Source organism: Oncorhynchus tshawytscha, linkage group LG19 (genome assembly GCF_018296145.1).
Source record: "Oncorhynchus tshawytscha isolate Ot180627B linkage group LG19, Otsh_v2.0, whole genome shotgun sequence".
Taxonomy (NCBI): Eukaryota; Metazoa; Chordata; class Actinopteri; order Salmoniformes; family Salmonidae; genus Oncorhynchus; species Oncorhynchus tshawytscha.
In genome coordinates, this window is record NC_056447.1 from 36,499,597 (window position 1) to 36,520,798 (window position 21,202).

The window sequence follows — 21,202 nt, forward strand, 5'->3', positions numbered from 1 at the left end:
CTTAATGGTCTTCTTTTGTGGTATATAGCTCCTTATGCCATTCTGCTCTGGGAGTGTTGGGGAGGGCAGAAGACACATTTCCGTTCCCACCAATGGACAAAAAATGATCTATTCTATTATGTTGAAGATTTCAACCAACTTGCACATAGAACTGAGGATTTGTCTCTACTCAGACGATGACAATTAGTTTTCCAATGCAATTTGAACCTTATCGAAGTACCGGTGTGGTGATACTGATGATTTTTCGCCACAGCAAGTTAGGATAACTAACGTGGCAGGTTAGGAGAACTAAAGCAGCAGGTTATGTAAATTAACATAGCAGGTTAGGTGAATGAGGATAATGTTAGGAAACGGTTAGGCTTCGCTATAATGCTAGTTGTCAACGACTTGTCCCCGACACAACCACTAAATGGAGCTGTAGGCCTACTTCATCTAGCCACAACAGTAGAAACTGTGGCAACAATTCATCAGTAACATAACACCAGTGGGCCATTCCTAACATGAGGTGCCTTTTCTGTCCCAAAGAAATAGCACTTCTTATTTAGGGTAAAGTGTGCATTCCAAAAGGCTTTAAATATAAGGTCAGGTGTCCATTACTTTAAAAATACAAACATATGGATCTTGGAAGGGAATTCTATGCATTTTCAACACTTCAGTGGATTGCCATGTGGCCGGGTGTTATTCATCAACTTCCACGATAAAATATGAGCCATAAAATATTTCATTTTATAGTTCTAGTTAAATTCATCAATAGTTTTTTTCATGTTCATTGTATTTATTTCATTAAAGATTTTCTGTGTGTCCCTGTTATCACTTTCCTACCTGTTTGTTGTAATTCTCCATTTAAGAAAACAACCTCTTCCTACAACGACACAACATTCAGGATGTCATTTCTTTTGTGCAAAGCTAAATAAATAAACACTCAGTTTTATCTATTTTTTGCATGTTGTTAGTCTGTATGTCCCACTTAAATGTCCACCCTGTTCTGCTAAATTCTAGAGAAAATGAACAACATTTCAAAATGTTAAAATATGTTTGAGAGAGAAGTTAAAAATCCCCCCCCTGTTACCCTGGTAGAAATTGGGGCATAGGATTTTAAAAATCCATTTTTGTACAGTTTATTTAAATTATTTAGGAAGTAATACTTAAAAGCTAAGTCTAGTCGTCTTGTTTTAATTATTTAAATAAAATATGACGGGGGGGAATGCTGTTGCACGTCACCATTAATATCCGCACTATGAGGAGATTTGATGTAAAGTCTCTTTTTAACTCACCTCCATATTAATTTGTTCTTTCTTTGTTGTTCCTTTTCCATACAATCCATTATGTACAATTGCACTAAATATTATTTGTATAATGCAAGATTTTTAATCCAAGCAGTCTTTAAAATGATATTCAGGAGCAAAAGATTTACAATGGTTGTTTTGAATTAATTTAAAAAAATATTAGTTGGAATATAATATTGGAATGGAATATACCTAAAAACATTAAATACCATTGGAATATAATATTTAATAACAATAACTTAACTCAGTGTAACATTGGGGTGGCAACTCTCTTATGTTCTGCTATTGCACGATTCTAATTTGTACATTGGTCACAAATAAAGCTATCGCCAGTCAAATTGAAGCACAGGGGCTAGTTACCCCCTAGTAGAGGGGGCGAGTTGCTCTCAACACACTCATCCAACATATTATTACTTTATAAAAAAAATGATCTACATTTTTATCTCTAAACAAGTGGAGTATTTATATTAATGCTTTCCTACTTGTATATTTAAAAAAAAACAATTATAGATCTAATTTAATTGGAATATATCTACAAAATTTCAATTTTTTAAAATCAATTTACCACAAATAGTTGGAATATCTCCAAAAGTTGTGATGACACAGAGGAAATGTTTTGTTGAGCAAGAGCAGTGGCAGCCAGGGAAAGTGTTAGGGAAATAATTTGTTGACAACTTGTGAATTACAGAGGGAGGGAGGGGTGCAAATAATCCCTAGTACCCTACCCCTGGTTGGGAACCACTGCATTAGTCGATTAGGCGAAGCCAAGGACAGCGCTGTAAAAAGATTCGATAAAACTGCTTCTCCAATAGAAATCCACGATCACACTTGAAGGCGATGTCATGGCGACGTTGGCTAACTAAACTCATGCGCAGAAATATGTCATCGGGTCTAAGCAACGATTTTTTTAAACTATCTGTGTTCTAAGGATCGTCTCGCGCCAAACTGCGCATGTGCAGTCCGTCATATACGGCACAAATTAAAACTTGTCATTTTCAAGAGGTTCAAGTAATAACATGTTCAACTAGTTAAGACATTGTCTCGAATCTAGGTTGTGCCTTTAGATTTCGAGAACATTAACAACTAGGAAGACATTTCTGCCTCTCATTGACTTCTCAAACCCTGGCCTGGTCTGCTTGGTCTGTTTCACAAATGTTCCTATAAATCTTGCAATGTTGCGCCTCTGGGTTTAGAAACTCTGTGGCAAGGCGTTGGTGAAGGGGAGGGAAATTAGTAACCTAACCAATGACGTCAGAGGAGGCAAAACACACACACACACATACTCGTCATTTAAATCCAAGCGGGAAAGCAGAATGAACATTGGGCTTTCGTGAAATCTCCAGTGAAGGTCCACGTCCCGTTTGTATTTTATTGGTGAAAATTAGGACAACATGGTGAGGACGAAGGCAGACAGTGTCCCCGGAACTTACAGAAAAGGTAATGTTCTGCAATCAAAACCTGATGAATATGTCATTAGCTTGCTGGTTGAGTGCGGAACTGGAATCGCTAACGTTAGCTACTTAATTACCGTAGCTAACTGTAGTTTTGCAAACATAATTGCCACTCCTACATTTTATTAACTTGATCGATTTCATTGATTAGCTAACATGATTGACCGGGTTCGATACCTGTCTCCCGCCATTGCAATAGAATCGTGAACACCGCTCACGCGTATGCCAACCCAGGCGGATGTTGTATTATCTAGTTAGCTATGTTCTCACATCTCATCATTTTTGCAGGATTGGACTGTTACCCGAAACTTTACTTGCACCAATAAGTTACATTTTTGATCGTCACTGTACAAAAAGATGTAATAAAGAATTGGCGCAACATGTCTTTATTAGCGTCTTTGGTTAGCTAACGTTGGCAAACTTTTGTAATTCATTATCCTCAATCTGGCGGTAACTTCGCCGCCCAAATTAAGGAAGCCAGCCATGCATATATGGCGGTGTCGATTTCTTTGCCAGATCAGACTAAACTCTGCATTACAATATAGCTATTAATACTTTGCTTGTAAAAATGACTTGTTAGTTAACGTATTTATACATTTTCAGCTGTGGCTGCATCTGCACCCAGGAAGTCATTGGGTGCCTCGATTTCTGCTAATGCATTAAGCAGCTCTCAAGCAGGCACACCTGGTGAGTCATGATTTCATTCACCTTAAAAGTAACATTGACTAGCTAATAACCATATATTTCAATGTAATCTTAGTTATATGACAGACATTTTTGGTAGATGACAAAGAACTTGCCTCCAGATGAGTTTCTTGCAGATGTCTAAATGTTGTTTTGCAGCAAAGAGTAAATTTGCTGGTGGTAATCCTGTGTGTCCTCGGCCCACCCCAACTTGGCAGAAGGGAATTGGAGATTTCTTTGGTGGGCCCAGCAGGAAGCCTGACAAAGAGAACCACCTCCCCCAATCAGATGATGAAGAGGCCGGAGTCAGTGGAGTGTCCAAGTCATCCAGGACGTACGTTCATTCTATTTAAGCATCGTTTCAGGACTAGTCTAAAAGCGGCCCCAAAATACCTACTGCTTTAGTGCTTGCAGAAGTTCCTCTTAAATCTGTTTCAAAAACATTGCCAATTTCAATGTTGCCAATACAAAATATGCCTAATGATTGTTAAATGCAATGTTTCTTTTACACCTGTGCCTCTGAGGTATTTTGCCAAAGCCAAATCAATGGGTTACAAGTACAGTCCTGCTGTTTCTGGAAATGTATTGAACCAAGTTTGAATGTTCATCTAGCTGTTTGTATGCAAGTTATCCGGTGTTGAGCCAGGTTTCAAATTTTCAGGATGCATCTGTATGATTTTCAGTGTGCTGCAAAGCCTAGTTTGCAGCACACTGAAGTTAATATTTAATTATAGGCGAAACCACATTGATTCCATATTTGCTGGCCTATCTAATGTCAATCACTTGCCTTTCAGTTCCAGACCACTGCCTGCTGAGGATGCTGAGGGTGAATGAGCTTAGACAATGGTGCCCCACTTAAAGCCATTGCCTCTAATACTTGAATGGGTTGGGTATCTCTTTGTATATAATTATTGATTGATTCATGTTTTTGTACAGATGTTTAATAAACTTTTATTAATCTTGATTCCATAATGTTGTCACAACCTGGATGATATTTGATAGCCAGCTCTTGTTTGAGGCCCACAATCAAGTGTGACCTTGGTTTTAATATATAATTCTACTGAACATTGACAGGTTACAACCTATTATCACAACCTGCAGCTAAGTGACTTATCCACGCCTTTATCTCATCCTGTTTGGACTATTGTAATGCCCTGTTGGCGCATCTGCCAAAATCCCAGTTCACACCTACCAAGCTATCCACAACTCTGGACCCAAGTACCTGTCTTACCATATCCTAACCCACACATGCCCTTTGCTCCTTCAGCTCCCTTCAACAGACTAAACTATGGGTGACACGGCTTTCAGTTGAATGGCTTCTCTGCTGTGGAGCGCACATCCAGGCCTGCAGAGACTATGGCCTCGTAAGGCACAGCTACAGGCTGCTGTTCAGAAAAGTATAAGGATGTGTTAATTCTGTTCATTGTCTCTGACACCTGACTATAACCTTGATGTCTGCATACTATGTTCTGTGTTGGATTGTTTTAATTTTCTTTGGTGCCTTGGGTGAGAAAAGCACTTTATATTAAATTATTCTATTCCCGCTTCCAAAATCTAGTCTTCTATTGGGTCTCAAACAAAATTGCAGTTGTGATATTTTGTCTGTCCGGGTTTCACTCAGTTATAGATTGGCGTGATGGTAAGTCTCAAACTCATCTGTGGATTCCCTGCATGCCCAGCAATTTATTAATTAAAAAAATATATATATTTTTGCTAATCTTGTAATAACACTAGATCGTTAAGGCCGGACAGGTTTTTGTGGAACTAACTCATTCACCAAAAGTGACAGTGTGTGTTTGTAAATTAAATCTGGAGTGCGCTCTCAGCATTCGTAAATGCAGAGGAGATCCCGAGGAGTAGGGTTGATACGAGCGTTCTGACCCCAGAACGGCCGTCAAGCACCCAAATTAACATGCTAGCTACTTCCAGACACATGAAAACACCTCTGACCATTTTACTCGCACTAGCAGAGCTGGTTAGGCTGTTTTCATGTTACCCAGAGCGTTGGTTACTGTAACTGCAGCTGGCAATTTCATTACGCTTTTTTTGGCCTAAATTTACGGACACGGGCCATATTCCACGTGTGTTGAGCGTATGTAAATTCATAATTTACTCTATACTTTGGCACACAGACGAGTGTTCTGAAATAGGAGTAGGTCGCCAGAGTGAATGTATGAACGCACCCAAAAGCAAGTTGGCCTGCTGTTACCATGACAGCTAACGTATTGTTCTTCCATGTGATAAATGGAATCATCCATGTATTAATTGCCCAGTAAGCTTATAGAAATATCAGCAGAAAGTCTTGTTTCAACACCCGGAAGTGCATTTCTCCAAGGAGGTATTGGACAAAGATGTGAAAAGACAGTCAAGTGACCGCTCTAACAATGGAAATACATATCATCGAAGCTGGAAGGAGGCGAGATCAAGTGGGACCATTCTAGCCATCTTGAAGGCAGGTACGTATGTGAACAGGCCATAGTGTAACAAAACCAAACATTTTCACTCAAACAAAGGGGAACTAACAAAAAGTCACTGACAACAACCAAAACGAAACAGGTGGGGTTTGGATAGGGGCGTCTACTGAAAGTTGACTAGCAACAACTGGGACCTAAAATAACCACCATGAGCGCTCACTAAATTTGTCCAAGAGGCAAAAGAAGCTCCCACTAAACTTAGACAGGAAGCAAACAAAGTGGAGCAAAACAAGGACAATCGGAGAAGGGATTGTTTGTCTAGAACTCAAATAAAGAGGCCAACAAAAGGTTAACCCTCTGTCTCTCAAGACAGCCTGTGGCATACTGCACAAGCATCGAATAGTCCCCGCAATATGCATCTTTTCAGGGAAGTCGTGAACCAATATACACAGTCAGTTAAGAACGCAAAGGCTAGCTTTTTCAAACAGAAATGTGCATCCTGCAGCACTAATTCCCAAAAGTTTTGGGACACTAAAGTCCATGGATATTAAGAGCACCTCCTCCCAGCTGCCCACTGCACTGAGGCTAGGAAAAACTGTCACCACCGATAAATCCACGATAATAGAGAATTTCAATAATAATTTCTCTACAGTTGGCCATGCTTTCCACCTGGCTACCCCAACCCGGCCAACAGCTCTGCACCCCCGCAGCAACTGGCCCAAGCCCTCCCTCCCCGCTTCTCCTTCACCCAAATCCAGAGAGCTGATGTTCTGATAGAGCTGCAAAATCTGGATCCCTACAAATCAGCTGAGCTAGACAATCTGGATCCTCTCTCCCTAAAATTATCCTCCACCATTGTTGCAACCCCTATTACTAGTCAGTTCAACCTCTCGTATCGTCTGAGATTCCTAAAGATGGGAAAGCGGCCGCGGTCATCCCCCTCTTCAAAGGGGGAGACACTAGACCAAAACTGTTACAGACCTACAGTCGTGGCCAAAGGTTTTGAGAATGGAAATTAATATTTGTGTCACAAAGTTTGCTGCTTCAGTATCTTTAGATATTTTTGTCAGATGTTACTATGGAATACTGAAGTATAATTACAAGCATTTCATAAGTGTCAAAGGCTGTTATTGACAATTACATGAAGTTGATGCAGAGTCAATATTTGCAGTGTTGACCCTTCTTTTTCAAGACCTCTGTAATCTGCCCTGGCATGCTGTCAATTAACTTCTGGGCCACATCCTGACTGATGGCAGCACATTCTTGCATAGTCAATGGTTGGAGTTTGTCAGAATTTGTGGGTTTTTGTTTGTCCACCCGTCTCTTGAGGATTGACCACATGTTCTCAATGGGATTAAGGTCTGGGGAGATTCCTGGCCATGGACCCAAAATATCGATGTTTTGTTCCCCGAGCCACTTAGGTATCACTTCTGCCTTATGGCAAGGTGCTCCATCATGCTGGAAAAGGCATTGTTTGTCACCAAACTGTTCCTGGAGGGTTGAGAAAAGTTGCTTTCGGAGGATGTGTTGGTACTATTCTTTATTCATGGCTGTGTTCTTAGGCAAAATTGTGAGTGAGCTCACTCCCTTGGCTGATAAGCAACCCCACACATGAATGGTCTCAGGATGCTTTACTGTTGGCATGACACAGGACTGATGGTAGCGCTCACCTTGTCTTCTCCGTACAAGCTTTTTTCTGGATGCCCCAAACAATCGGAAAGGGGATTCATCAGAGAAAATGACTTTACCCCCGTCCTCAGCAGTCCAATCCCTGTACCTTTTGCAGAATATCAGTCTGTCCCTGATGTTTTTTCCTGGAGAGAAGTGGCTTCTTTGCTGCCCTTGACACCAGGCCATACTCCAAAGGTCTTCACCTCACTGTGCGTGTAGATGCACTCACACCTGCCTGCTGCCATTACTGTGCAAGCTCTGTACTGGTGGTGCCCTGATCCCGCAGCTGAATCAACTTTAGGAGACGGTCCTGGCACTTGCTGGACTTTCTTGGGTGCCCTGAAGCCTTCTTCACAACAATTGAACCGCTCTCCTTGAAGTTCTTGATGATCCGATAAATGGTTGATTTAGGTGCAATCTTACTGGCAGCGATATCCTTGCCTGTGAAGCCCTTTTAGTGCAAAGCAATAATGACGGCACATGTTTCCTTGCAGGTAACCATGGTTGACAGAGGAAGAACAATGATTCCAAGCACCACCCTCCTTTTGAATCTTCCAGTCTGTTATTCGAACTCAATCAGCCTGACAGAGTGATCTCCGGGCTTGTCCTCATCAACACTCACACCTGTGTTAACGAGAGAATCACTGACATGATGTCAGCTGGTCCTTTTGTTGCAGGGCTGAAATGCAGTGGAAATGTTTTTATGGGATTCAGTTCATTTGCATGGCAAAGAGGAACTTTGCAATTAATTGCAATTCATCTGATCACTCTTCATAACATTCTGGAGTATATGCAAATTGCCATCATACAAACTGAGGCAGCAGACTTTGTGAAAATGAATATTTTACTCAAAACTTTTGGTCACAACTGTATATTCATCCTGCCCTGCCTTTCTAAAGTCTTCGAAAGCCAAGTGAACAAACAGATCACCGACCATTTCAAATCCCACCGTACCTTCTCCGCTATGCAATCCGGTTTCCAAGCTGGTCACGGGTGCACCTCAGCCACGCTCATGATCCTAAACGATATAACTGCCATCGATAAAAGACAGTACTGTGCAGCCATCTTCATCGACCTGGCCAAGGCTTTCGACTCTTTCAATCACCGTATTCTTATCGGCAGACTCAACAGCCTTGGTTTCTTTAATGACTGCCTCGCCTGGTTCACCAACTACTTCTCAGAGTTCAGTGTGTCAAATAGGAGGGCCTGTTGTCCGGACTTCTGGCAATCTCTATGGGGCTGCCACAGGGTTCAATTCTCAGTCTGATTCTTTTCCCTGTATATATCAATGATGTCGCTCTTGCTGCGAGTGATTCTTTGATCCACCTCTATGCATATGACACCATTCTGTATACATCTGGCCCTTTGGACAGTGTGTTACAAACCTCCAAGTGAGCTTCAATGCCATACAACACTCCTTCCGTGGCCTCCAACTGCTCTTATATGCAAGTAAAACTAAATGCATGCTCTTCAACCGATCGCTGCCTGACTAGCATCACTACTCTGGACGGTTCTGACTTAGAATATGTGGACAACTATAAATACCTCGGTGTCTGGCTAGACTAAACTCTCCCTCCAGACTCATTAAGCATCTCCAATCCAAAATTAAATCTACAATATGCTTCCTATTTTGCAACAAAGCCTCCTTCACTCATGCTGCCAAACATACCCTTGTAAAACTGACTAGCCTACCGATCCTTGACTTCGGCAATGTCATTTACAAAATAGCCTCCAACACTCTACTCAGCAAATTGGATGCAGTCTATCACAGTGCCATCCGTTTTGTTACCAAAGCCCCATATACTACCCACCACTGCGACCTGTATGCTCTCGTTGGCTGGTCCTCGCTACATATTCGTCGCCAAACCCACTGGCTCCAGGTCATCTATAAGTCTTTGCTAGGTAAAGCTCTGCCTTATCTCAGCTCACTGGTCACCATAGCAACACCCACCCATAGCACGTGCAGCAGCAGGTATATTTCACTGGTCATTCCAAAAGCCAACACCTCGTTTGGTCGCCTTTCCTTCCAGTTCTCTGCTGCCAATGACTGGAACGAATTGCAAAAATCACTGAAGTTGGAGACTTATATCTCCCTCACTAACTTTAAGCATCAGCTGTCAGAGCAGCTTACCGATAGCTGCAGCTGTACACAGCCCATCTGAAAATAGCCCATCTAACCAACTACCTACCTCATCCCATATTTGTTTTTCTGATCTTTTGCACACCAGTATTTCTACTTGCACATCCTCATCTGCACATCGATCACCCCAGTGTTAATTGCTCAATTGTAATTACTCCGCCACTATGGCCTATTTATTGCCTTACCTCCTTACTTAATTTGCACAGACTGAATACAGATTTTTCTATTGTGTTATTGACTGTACATTTGTTTATCCCATGTGTAACTCTGTGTTGTTTGTGTCGCACTGCTTTGCTTTATCTTGGCCAGGTTGCAGTTGTAAATGAGAACTTGTCCTCAACTGGCCTACCTGGTTGAATAAAGGTAAAATAGAAAAGACAACTGGAGCACTGGGCCATCCACTCTTAAATAACACCTGGGTCAGCACAGGTGGAAACAGGTGTAGTAAAGGCTGACTAACGAGGTGACACGAATCGGTGCACGCCATGTGCTAATGTCCAACCTCAAAATATAAAATGAAAAAAAAAACAAAGCCTGTAACACCTTCCCCCTTAAGATAACAAATATATCCTATGTTTTTGTTGGACAAGTTTGCACACCACCAACAGAAAACATCTTTCATTGCACAACATAATCAACATAAATGCATCACCTTCTCCAATGTAAACATGGTGTCTGCCTCCCAAGTGGCACGGTGGGCTAAGTCTCTGCAGCGCAGTGCTAACTCTGCCGCTAGAAATCCTGGTTCGAGTCCAGGCTCTGCCTTGACCGGGAGACCCATGGGGCGGCGCACAGTTGGCCCGTCGTCCGGGTTAGGGAAGGGTTTGGCTGGCAGGGATGTTCTTGTCCCATTGCGCACTAGTGACTCCTGTGGCAGGGTGAGCACAATGCAAGCTTACACGGTGGCCAGGTATACAGTGTTTCTTCCGACACATTGGTGCGGCTGGCTTCCGGGTTAAGCGTGCGTTGTGTCAAGAAGCAGTGCGGCTTGGCTGGGTTGTGTTTGGGAGGACGCACGGCTCTCGACCTTCGCCTCTCCCAAGTCCATACGGGAGTTGCAGCGATGGGATAAGACTATAACTACGAATTGGATACCATGAAATTGGGGAGAAAAAGGGCTAAAAAACAAATGGTCACAGGCTGTCAATTTAACATGTAAAAATAAATGGTTTAAATATATAGATTTAAACCATTTTTTTATATATATAACGTTTTTGAAAAACGTACGCTTCCATAACTCTCGTCCCCTTGGAACGAGCCCTACCAAAACAATACTCATCCAAAAAACTGCAAAACGTGCAGTCAAAATAAATTGTGAGCCTACACAGTGGCTAAATGCAAAACACAAAACTTATTGATTACCCACCCCTGAGCGACAATCTTTCAGTTATCCTTACCACGGACATGTCTGATTTCAAGAGGAAACTTCTGCAATATCCGTAGTAACTTTTCCTCTCGTGATTTTCCTCAGTGAAATTTGTTTGATTGGGGCAACGTTAATGTCATGCTCTAGTATATTTGTCTGATATTCCAAATGCAGTGCGACAATGTAGCCTTTTTCCTCCGGAGACAAGTGTGCCAAAAAGATAAAGTTTTTCTAGAATCTCTGAGTTACTCAAACGTCTAACCGGCACATATTCTTGAGGAAGACTATAGTCAATGGTGACAGCAGTGGCCACAGGCAGAACATCACTACCGGTTTCCACCGACATCACCGCCCGATCGTAGCGGGTTAAACGTGTTTTCAATATGTTGACATGACACAGACAGTTTTTTTTCCTGCACCCTGGTGCAGTGAGGTAATCCAGATGACCAATTTTTTTCATTAAGGGTAAGGGCCTGAAAAGCGAGCTTGCAACAGTGACCCCAGAATGGGCAACAAAACCAGGGCTAGGTCTTCCACATCAAAGTGTGTTTTTGGGCCTATCAATCATACCAAACCATTTAAAAAAAAACGTTTTTGTTTGTGCCTTCTCCAGATTCTCACTGGCAAACTGACAGACGCAGTGCAATCTGTATCGAAAAGCTCTGACGTGCTCCAATAGATCTGTTTTGGGGTTTAAGGTGTTGCCCTGTAACAACCTCTCTCTCAGCAAGCTCAAATGACCTCTGATGTCATGATGTCCAAACATGGGCTCATTTGGACTAAAACCCAGAGATTCATGAACAACCTCCTGCACTGCCAACGGCACAAGAGGGACCCCTTCATCTCAGTCTTTCTCAAACTCAAGAGGAACTGGTTACCACTCCTGGTTTTGGGCAAAGGACCAACACAGTCCACCAAAACTTGCTGAAAGGTTTGTCAAAGGCAGGAATATGCTGCAAAGGGGCAATCAGTACAGCTTGGTTCGGTTTAACCGTCCGTGAACGTGACAGGATTTACAGTGAGCCACTACATCCGGATTCAGACCAGGCCAGAAGTTAAACAAAATACGGTTATACGTCTTGTTGACCCCAAGATGGCTTGCCATACTACCTTTGTGAGCCAACCTCAGTATCTCTTGTTGAAGTGGAACTGGAACAACAATTTGAGATACATGTTGCCAATCATCCTGCCCAGAAGTAGCGCGAAAAAGCGCCATTAGAAAGCGCCTCATTAGAACACAATCTCTGTCAATGTCACCCACAAAACTCCTCTTCTGGATGTGTCTCAGCAAAAAGAGTGGAGAAAGGAACATTTTTACTCTGTTCAGTAATCAAATGCTTCCTAGACAGCGAAGTATCAACTGTATGGACCCTCCCTTCCGTGGTCCAACAAACTCGCTCACCTTTGGGGTTTCCAAAGGAGAAGTCAACTGAGGAGGTTTAGCGAAATCAGGATCAAACATAAACATCTCGGACAGATCAGATATCCTCCTCAACACTAGACTTGCTCCCAGCGACTTTCTTATACAGTTGAAGTCGGAAGATGAGATACACATTAGCCAAATACATTTAAACTCAGTTTTTCACAATTCCTGACATTTAATACTAGTAAAAATTCCCTGTCTTAGGTCAGTTAGGATCACCACTTTATTTTAAGGATGTGAAATGTCAGAATAATAGTAGAGAGAATTATTTCTTTCAGCTTTTATTTCTTTCATCACATTCCCAGTGGGTCAGAAGTTTACATACACTCAATTAGTATTTGGTAGCATTGCATTTAAATGGTTTAACTTGGGTCGAACGTTTAGGGTAGCCTTCCACATGCTTCCCACAATAAATTGGGTGAATTTTGGCCCATTCCTCCTGACAGAGCTGGTGTAACTGAGTCAGGTTTGTAGGCCTCCTTGCTCGCACACGCTTTTTCAGTTCTGCCCACATATTTTCTATAGGATTGAGATCAGAGCATTGTGATGGCCACTTCAATACCTTGACTTTGTTGTCCTTAAGCCATTTTGCCACAACTTTGGAAGTATGGTTGAGGTCATTGTCCATTTAGAAGACCCATTTGCTACCAAGCTTTAACTTCCTGACTGATGTCTTGAGATGTTGCTTCAATATATCCACATAATTGTCCTCCCTCATGAAGCCATCTATTTTGTGAAGTGCACCAGTCCCTCCTGCAGCAAAGCACCCCCACAACATGATGCTGCCACCCCCGTGCTTCACGGTTGGGATGGTGTTCTTCGGGCTTGCAAGCCTCCCCCCTTTTCCTCCAAACATAACGATGGTCATTATGGCCAAACAGTTCTATTTTTGTTTCATCAGACCAGAGGACATTTCTCCAAAAAGTATGATCTTTGTCCCCATGTGCAGTTGCAAACTGTAGTCTGGCTTTTTTTATGGTTGTTTTGGAGCAGTGGCTTCTTCTGTCATGTTCTGACCTTAGTTCTTTTGTTATATCTTTGTTTTAGTATGGTCAGGGCATGAGTTGGGTGGGTTGTCTATGTTCGTTTTTCTAGGATTTGGTATTTCTGTGTTTGGCCTGGTATGGTTCTCAATCAGAGGCAGCTGTCAATCGTTGTCCCTGATTGAGAACCATACTTAGGCAGCCTGTTTTCACCCTTGAGTTGTGGGTGATTGTTTTCTGTTGAGTGTTTGTATCTGCACCAGACAGAACTGTTTCGTTCGTTCACTTTGTTGAGTGTTCATTTACTTTATTAAAAAGATGGACACTTACGACGCTGCGCATTGGTCCTCACCTTCTTCCACCACCAATGGCCAACAGCTTCCTTGCTGAGTGGCATTTCAGGTTATGTCGATATAAGACTTGTTTTACAGTGGATATAGATACTTTTGTACCCGTTTCCTTCAGCATCTTCACAAGGTCCTATGCTGCTGTTCTGGGATTGATTTGCACCTAAGTACATTCATCTCTAGTAGACAGAACACGTCTCCTTCCTGAGCAGTATGATGGCTGCATGGTCCCATGGTGTCTATACTTGCGTACTATTGTTTGTACAGATGAACGTGGTACCTTCAGGCGTTTGGAAATTGCTCCCAAGGATGAACCAGACTTGTGGAGGTCTACAAAAGTTTTTCTGAGGTCTTGGTTGATTTCTTTTGATTTTCCCATGATGTCAAGCAATTAGGCACTGAGTTTGAAGGTAGGCCTTGAAATGCATCCACAGCTACACCTCCAATTGACTCAAATGATGTCAATTAGCCTATCAGAAGCTTCTAAAGCCATGACATTTTCTGGAATATTCCTGGCTGTTTAAAGGCACAGTCAACTTAGTGTATGTAAACTTCTGACCCCCTGGAATTGTGATACATTGAATTACAAGTTAAATATTCTTTCAGTAAACAGTTGTTGGAAGAATTAGTTGTGTCATGCACAAAGTAGATGTCCATACCGACTTGCCAAAACTATAGTTTGTTAACAGGACATTTGTGAAGTGGCTGAGAAACAAGTTTTAAACGACTCCAACCTAAGTATGTAAACTTCTGACTTCAAATGTATATAGCACATAACGGCACACCCTGGGAACACTCTAGGGTAATTTTCTGATAACCCATCAGGTTCCTCTACTCTGGGTTCCTTACAAATGACAAGGATTGGCATGACATTCCCTCCAGCCAAATTATTTACCAAAATGGAGACCCCGTTCAGAGGTAGGCTAAGCCTCATAACAACGGAAGCAGAAATAAGATCAGACTCGAGTTCCTCATTATACAAAGGAACTTCCATGCAACCAATCTCCACACCTTGTACAAACACTGTAACCAGTTGCTGATGTGACAAAGGCAAAACACCCTCCAAAATGAAGGACTGGGCTACCCCAGTGTCTCGCAGTATCTTCACTGGTGCTTAACAGCATTGCTACTCTGCAGAGACACAAACCCGTCTGAAACAAAGGGTTCATATATCTGATCCAAATCTTGTTTTCCCAACCAGAAACTTAAGGGGCTGTAGTACTCTCACTAGAAGAAACAGCTTTTCTTGCTCTCATTTTTCTGTTTCAAGTTAGGACACTGAGAGACAATGTGTGTCCTTTCTCACGGCAGTAATAGGCAGAAAAATATTGCTATCTTTGGGCACTGTAGAAATGGACTGAAACCTTGCAGTAGGAGGAGCATTCTGGATTGCTTTTTGCATAGGGATAAGTACTGGGTGCTTTGAAGGTAGTTTTATGTGTCAACACAAACTCATCTGCAAGAACTGCAGCTTTCTCAAGAGTGAGACCCTTGTGCTTTTAAATGTATGTAGCAACCCTTTTGTTAAGGCAATTTTTGAACTGCTCGAGAAGTATGAATGTCTTTAAATCCTCAAGGTCTTTGACCTCTTGAGAACCACACCACTGAGCAAAAATACATGCTTGTTCCCTTGCAAACTCAACATGGCTTTGTGATTCTGTCTTTTGTAATTTACGGAACTGTTGTCTGTATGCCTCTGGGACCAACTCATAAGTCCGAAAGGATAGCAGCTTTAATAGTGTCATAATCTTAACTCTGATCAAGAGAAAGCGGCATACACTCTCTGGGCTTTTCCACCAAGAACACTTTGGAGGAGCAGTGACCAAATATCTCGTGGCATTTTAGGAATGTGGCAATCCGCTCAGAGTAAAATTTCCATCCACCTCCTTATTGTTGAATGGAGGTACAAGCCGATTGTTCCGACCAAGATCAAACTCTGAGGGTGCAGGATGGCCCGACTTGATTCGGAGTACTTCCAGATCAATCTCATATAATCGAATGGCATGCGCACATTCTTCTTGTTCTAGTCTTGTTGTTTGGTTGCATGCTCATCTAGTCTTTCTCTGTGCTCCAACTAATTTCTGTTGTTCCAATCTCTCCTCACGTTCTTTCCTTTTCCTTGGGCTCAAGCTCTAATTTCTGTTAACATTTTTCCTTTAGTTCTACCGCTCACAGTTGCATGCCTTTGGGTTGTACTCCACCACCCGTAGGAACCTTTTCATCATCCTCCCTCTGGAAGGATTACCTCCTCCACCACCGAAGCAGTATAGAATAACTCTTTGACTACTGTTTTTTTATCGTCAGATGCCACCTTGACGTCATAAGGCTTTGCAATGACGAGCAGATTCACCTTTGTACATTTATCTAGCATCTCCCATATGGTTTTCCACAAACGTTTCCAACTTAAATTCCATGGTTTTTATTTTATAAAGCTTTGTGTTTATGCAACTTTCAAAATTATTCCACCAATCTAGTCACTTTAAATAATGCCACTTTAATAATTTTTACATATCTTACATTACTCATCATATACTGTATTATATACCATCTTTCGGGCCTTGCCTATGCTGCTCGGCCATCGCACATCCATATATTTATATGTACATATTATCATTCACCCCTTTTAGAATTGTGTGTATTAGGTAGTTGTTGGGGAATTGTTAGATATTACTGCACTGTCGAAACTCGAAGCACAAGCATTTCGCTACACTTGCTTTAAATCAAATGTATTTATATAGCCCTTCGTACATCAGCTGATATCTCAAAGTGCTGTACAGAAACCCAGCCTAAAATCCCAAACAGCAAGCAATGCAGGTGTAGAAGCATGGTGGCTAGGAAAAACTCCCTAGAAAGGCCAAAACCTAGGCAGAAACCTAAAGAGGAACCAGGCTATGTGGGGTGGCCAGTCCTCTTCTGGCTGTGCCGGGTGGAGATTATAACAGAACATAGCCAAGATGTTCAAATGTTCATAAATGACCAGCATGGTCAAATAATAATAATCACAGGCAGAACAGGTGAAACTGGAGCAGCAGCACAGCCAGGTGGACTGGGGACAGCAAGGAGTCATCATGCCAGGGAGTCCTGAGGCATGGTCCTAGGGCTCAGATCCTGAGAGAGAGAGAGAGATTAAATTCAAATAAACTTAAATTCACACAGGACACTGGATAGGACAGGAGAAGTACTCCAGATATAACAAACAAACCCTAGCCCCCCGACACAAACTACTGCAGCATAAATACTGGAGGCTGAGACAGGAGGGGTCAGGAGACACTGTGGCCCCAACCGATGACACCCCCGGACAGGGCCAAACAGGAAGGATATAACCCCACCCACTTTGCCAAAGCACAGCCCCCACACCACTAGAGGGATATCTTCAACCACCAATTTACCATCCTGAGACAAGGCCGAGTACAGCCCACAAAGATCTCTGCCACGGCACAACCCAAGGGGGGCGCCAACCCAGACAGGAAGATCACATCAGTGACTCAACCCACTCTAGTGACGCACCCCTCCTAGGGACGGCATGAAAGAGCACCAGTAAGCCAGTGACTCAGCCCCTGTAATAGGGTTAGATGCAGAGAATCCCAGTTGAAAGAGGGGAACCGGCCAGGCAGAGACAGCAAGGGCGGTTCGTTGCTACAGAGCCTTTCCGTTCACCTTCACACTCCTGGGCCAGACTACACTCGATCATATGACGCACTGAAGAGATCAATCTTCAGTAAAGACTTAAAGGTTGAGACCGAGTTTGCGTCTCTCACATGGGTAGGCAGACCATTCCATAAAAATGGAGCTCTATAGGAGAAAGCCCTGCCTCCAGCTGTTTGCTTAGAAATTCTAGGGGCAATTAGGAGGTCTGAGTCTTGTGACCGTAGCGTACGTGTAGATATGTATGGCAGGACCAAATCAGAGAGATAGGTAGGAGCAAGCCCATGTAATGCTTTGTAGGTTAGCAGTAAAACCTTGAAATCAGCCCTTGCCTTGACAGGAAGCCAGTGTAGGGAGGCTAGCACTGGAGTAATATGATCAAATGTTTTGGTTCTAGTCAGGATTCTAGCAGCCGTATTTAGCACTAACTGAAGTTTAATTAGTGCTTTATCCGGGTAGTCGGAAAGTAGAGCATTGCAGTAGTCTAACCTAGAAGTGACAAAAGCATGGATTCATTTTTCTGCATCATTTTTGGACAGAAGGTTTCTGATTTTTGCAATGTTACATAGATGGAAAAAAGCTGTCCTTGAAACAGTCTTGATATGTTCGTCAAAAGAGAGATCAGAGTCCAGAGTAACGCCGAGGTCCTTAAGTTTTATTTGAGACGACCGTACAACCATTAAGATTAATTAAGATTAATTGTCAGATTTAACATCTGCTAACCATGTGTATGTGACCAATAACATTTGATTTGATTGAATCTTCTAACCCCTCGTGTCAGTGACAGGAATTCTACTACAAGTGTGTTTCGAAACACAATATCGGGGCAGAGCTTCAGAGTAGTTGATTAGAGCGACTACCACACTCATGGGAAACAAGATCCTGAACAAGCCCCCATTTTGTTACATTCCCAAGCAAGAAAACCAAACATTGTCGCTCAAACAGAAAGAAGAAACTAACAGAGTCACGTACAACAACCAAAACGAAACGGGTGGGATTTTAGGAGGGGACCTAAAAGACACCTACCATGAGCAACCACTAAATTTGCCCAAGAAGAAGCAAACAAAAGAAAAACCCACATCAAACTTAAAGACAGGAAGCAAAACAAAATGTGGAGCAAAACAAAAACAGGGACAATCAGATAAAAGATTGTTTGTCTAGAACTCTAATAGGGAGAGCCAACGAAAAGTGTTAACCCTACATCTCTCAAGACAACTGGAGCACTAGGCCAGCACAGGTGAAACACCTTCCCTCTAACAAGATGACCAACCAGCACAGGTATAATACAGACTAACAATGTCTGTATGATAACATCCACATGATAACATCCAACCTCGAAGTACAACATAGAAAAACCAAAGCCTGTAACAATAGAGATAGAGGACTCGTTTTTATCTGCCATTATAACGTCTATGACAGCCTCAATGGTGCTACCCATGCTATCTCCATTTTAAAGTAGTCAATTTCTACTTGGCTGATTGCTCCCAACTCATAGGAATCTCCACCCAGTTGACTACTTTAAAATGGTGGAAACCCTCAATGGCAAGGTCTATGCTAAAACCAGTTATATCCATGATGAGGTCCATCTCTATAACCAGGTTTCAATCCAACCTTTTTATGCAAGTAAAGTAGGCCTACAATGTCGACAAAACAAAATAGCTAGAGAAAGTGGGATCTTTTTGTGTCGGTAGGTGCAATTATTTATGCGATAAATGTTGGTGGAAATGCCTTTATGTGCAAATATTGACATAATAACCATCCATATAAAAGATGTACTTGGAGCCACCCTATGACATGTGTGGTCCTCCCACTACGACTTTGGAAAGTGTGTAGTTTATTTGGCTCCAGATTAAATCAATTATGATAACCTGCACAGGGTGGTGAAAGTGCAAGGTGATGAGCTTGATGCCCCTTTTCAATAAATATCTCGCTCTTTTGTCCATAAACTCATTTTGTAGGCTATAGGCGTCTTTCTATGTGTGCTTTGGGCAACAGTTCACAGAAACAGTAGACTACTGTATCTATGCACTGTTGGCTAGAGCGAATGTGCCAGTTTTGTTTTAGATAAACCTATCATTATAGTTAAATGCAATATAAACACATTTAAATGGTCATTTTTATGCAGCACATAGGAATTTAACTGTAAAAAGTATTATGTGCACTGTCATCACCACCAGCCTTTCATCTGCAACAAGTCTATAAAGCCCCACAGTGGAGGTGTCATAATACCCATAAAACCTAGCAGTCACAGAGAAATGGTGCCAAGCAGAACGATGGACGACAGCAGGAAAGTGAGCACCCGATGACACACAAAAGATGGCGGAAGCAGATGATGAAGTGGATTCTGAATACAATGGGGGGTAGAATCGGAGTATTGTCCAAAGGAATGGAACACGGAGCAATGTAGTGTACAGGGATGAGAATGACCCTTCATATCTAGTAGGAGTATGGTTTGTTAATAAGGAGCAACTGAGCAGAGTACCAATCTTGAAGAAACCATTAGAGTTATCCAAACTGGTGGAGAGAGTGCAGGGTAAAGTGAAGGCCGTGAGGATCAGGCCTTGAAGTAAAGTGAAGGCTGTGAGGATCGAGCTTGTTTTGATTTTTTGTGGATCAGAATGAACGTGCGTTGTCTGAACCGATTTGATACGTTTGATGTGTCTTGTGTGTCTCTTCGGGAACAAGCGTATCGTGGTTAGTTGATTTTTGAAGAGATTAAAAATATTCCTGGAGTGATTGAAGCAAGTCAGATGAATCTTGTGGTGAATTATGAAAAAGTTGCTGTTCTTTTGCTTTTTGATATGGAGTCTCTCCCTACTTAAGTGCAGTTAGGATAAATGCTCTGACTCTGTAGGTAATATACACTAAGACCAATGAAGTGTGATCATTGTAAAGCTTTTGGTCATGTAGCAGATGTTTGCAGAAGGGAGACGCTGAGATGTCAAAGTTGTGGAAAGGATCATACTATGTGTTATAAAAGTGATGAATATATTGCAATTGCTGTGGGAACCATGAAGCCACGTCTTCCGAATGCCCCACAAAGGTGACAAAGAATGAGGTGGCCAAAGTCCGGGTTGTACAGAGCATTTCATATGCAGAAGCTGTGAAAAGGGTTGAGGGTTGTAATGGTGCACCAGAATAGTCCATGTTAGTGGATAGCCCTACACTGCAGGATCCTGACATTTTAAAGGATAAGAAGGTGGACTTTGTGGCATTTATAGCTATGGTAATTAATGGCACTGCCAAGGTGGCGAGAAGGTCCAGGAAGATAGAAATCAGTGATTGCGGTGGAGCGGTTCCTGGGGTTTAAAGATTTCTCAGCGAAGTAGTTACATGCAATATTGACACAAGCCGTGCCACCCTCTCAAGTCCTAGAGCCTGAAAAGGGAGATATGGAGAACTAAATGAAGGAAGAAGTGGGAGTTTTGTTTGTTTTGGCAATGTACTTATTTTTTTGTGGATTAAGTTTCACTATTACGTCTGGATTTTGGGGGGGGGGTTCACATCGTCCAGTTGGTGACGGCAATACACCTTTTTGGGTGTAGTCCGCCAGTAAACCCACAGAAAAAGAAGAAGAAATGGTGCCAATCGTTTTTCCACCATTCATTTTCCCCCATAGGGAATTTTACAAACACTTAAAATAAGGGTTGTGTTTCTTACCCTGACGTGATGTTTTGATAACCATGTAAATCTCTCTCGGACAAGGTGACTTTTATAAGGTTACACTCTCCTGGCGAATGTCCCGCAAAATCATCCTTTTGTCCCGCATTTGGGTATTTTTTAAAGTGGTCA

At 42.3% G+C, this 21,202-nt stretch overlaps 1 protein-coding gene across 2 annotated transcripts; it reads left to right on the forward strand.

The window, feature by feature from the left end:
- The first annotated feature begins 2,491 nt into the window (after positions 1-2,491).
- On the forward strand, positions 2,492-4,969 carry LOC112218693 (PCNA-associated factor). Of its 2 annotated transcripts, none has more exons than XM_024379720.2 (5): positions 2,492-2,723; positions 3,341-3,424; positions 3,581-3,755; positions 4,216-4,247; positions 4,689-4,969. In XM_024379720.2, the coding sequence occupies exons 1-5, from the start codon at positions 2,678-2,680 to the stop codon at positions 4,715-4,717; spliced, it is 366 nt and encodes a 121-aa protein (XP_024235488.1). In that variant the 5' UTR covers positions 2,492-2,677; the 3' UTR covers positions 4,718-4,969. The 2 variants fall into 2 exon arrangements, 1 of the variants encoding a protein (XP_024235488.1); XR_002948652.2 differs by having other exon boundaries at positions 2,496-2,723; positions 4,216-4,306.
- Positions 4,970-21,202: the final 16,233 nt, after the last annotated feature.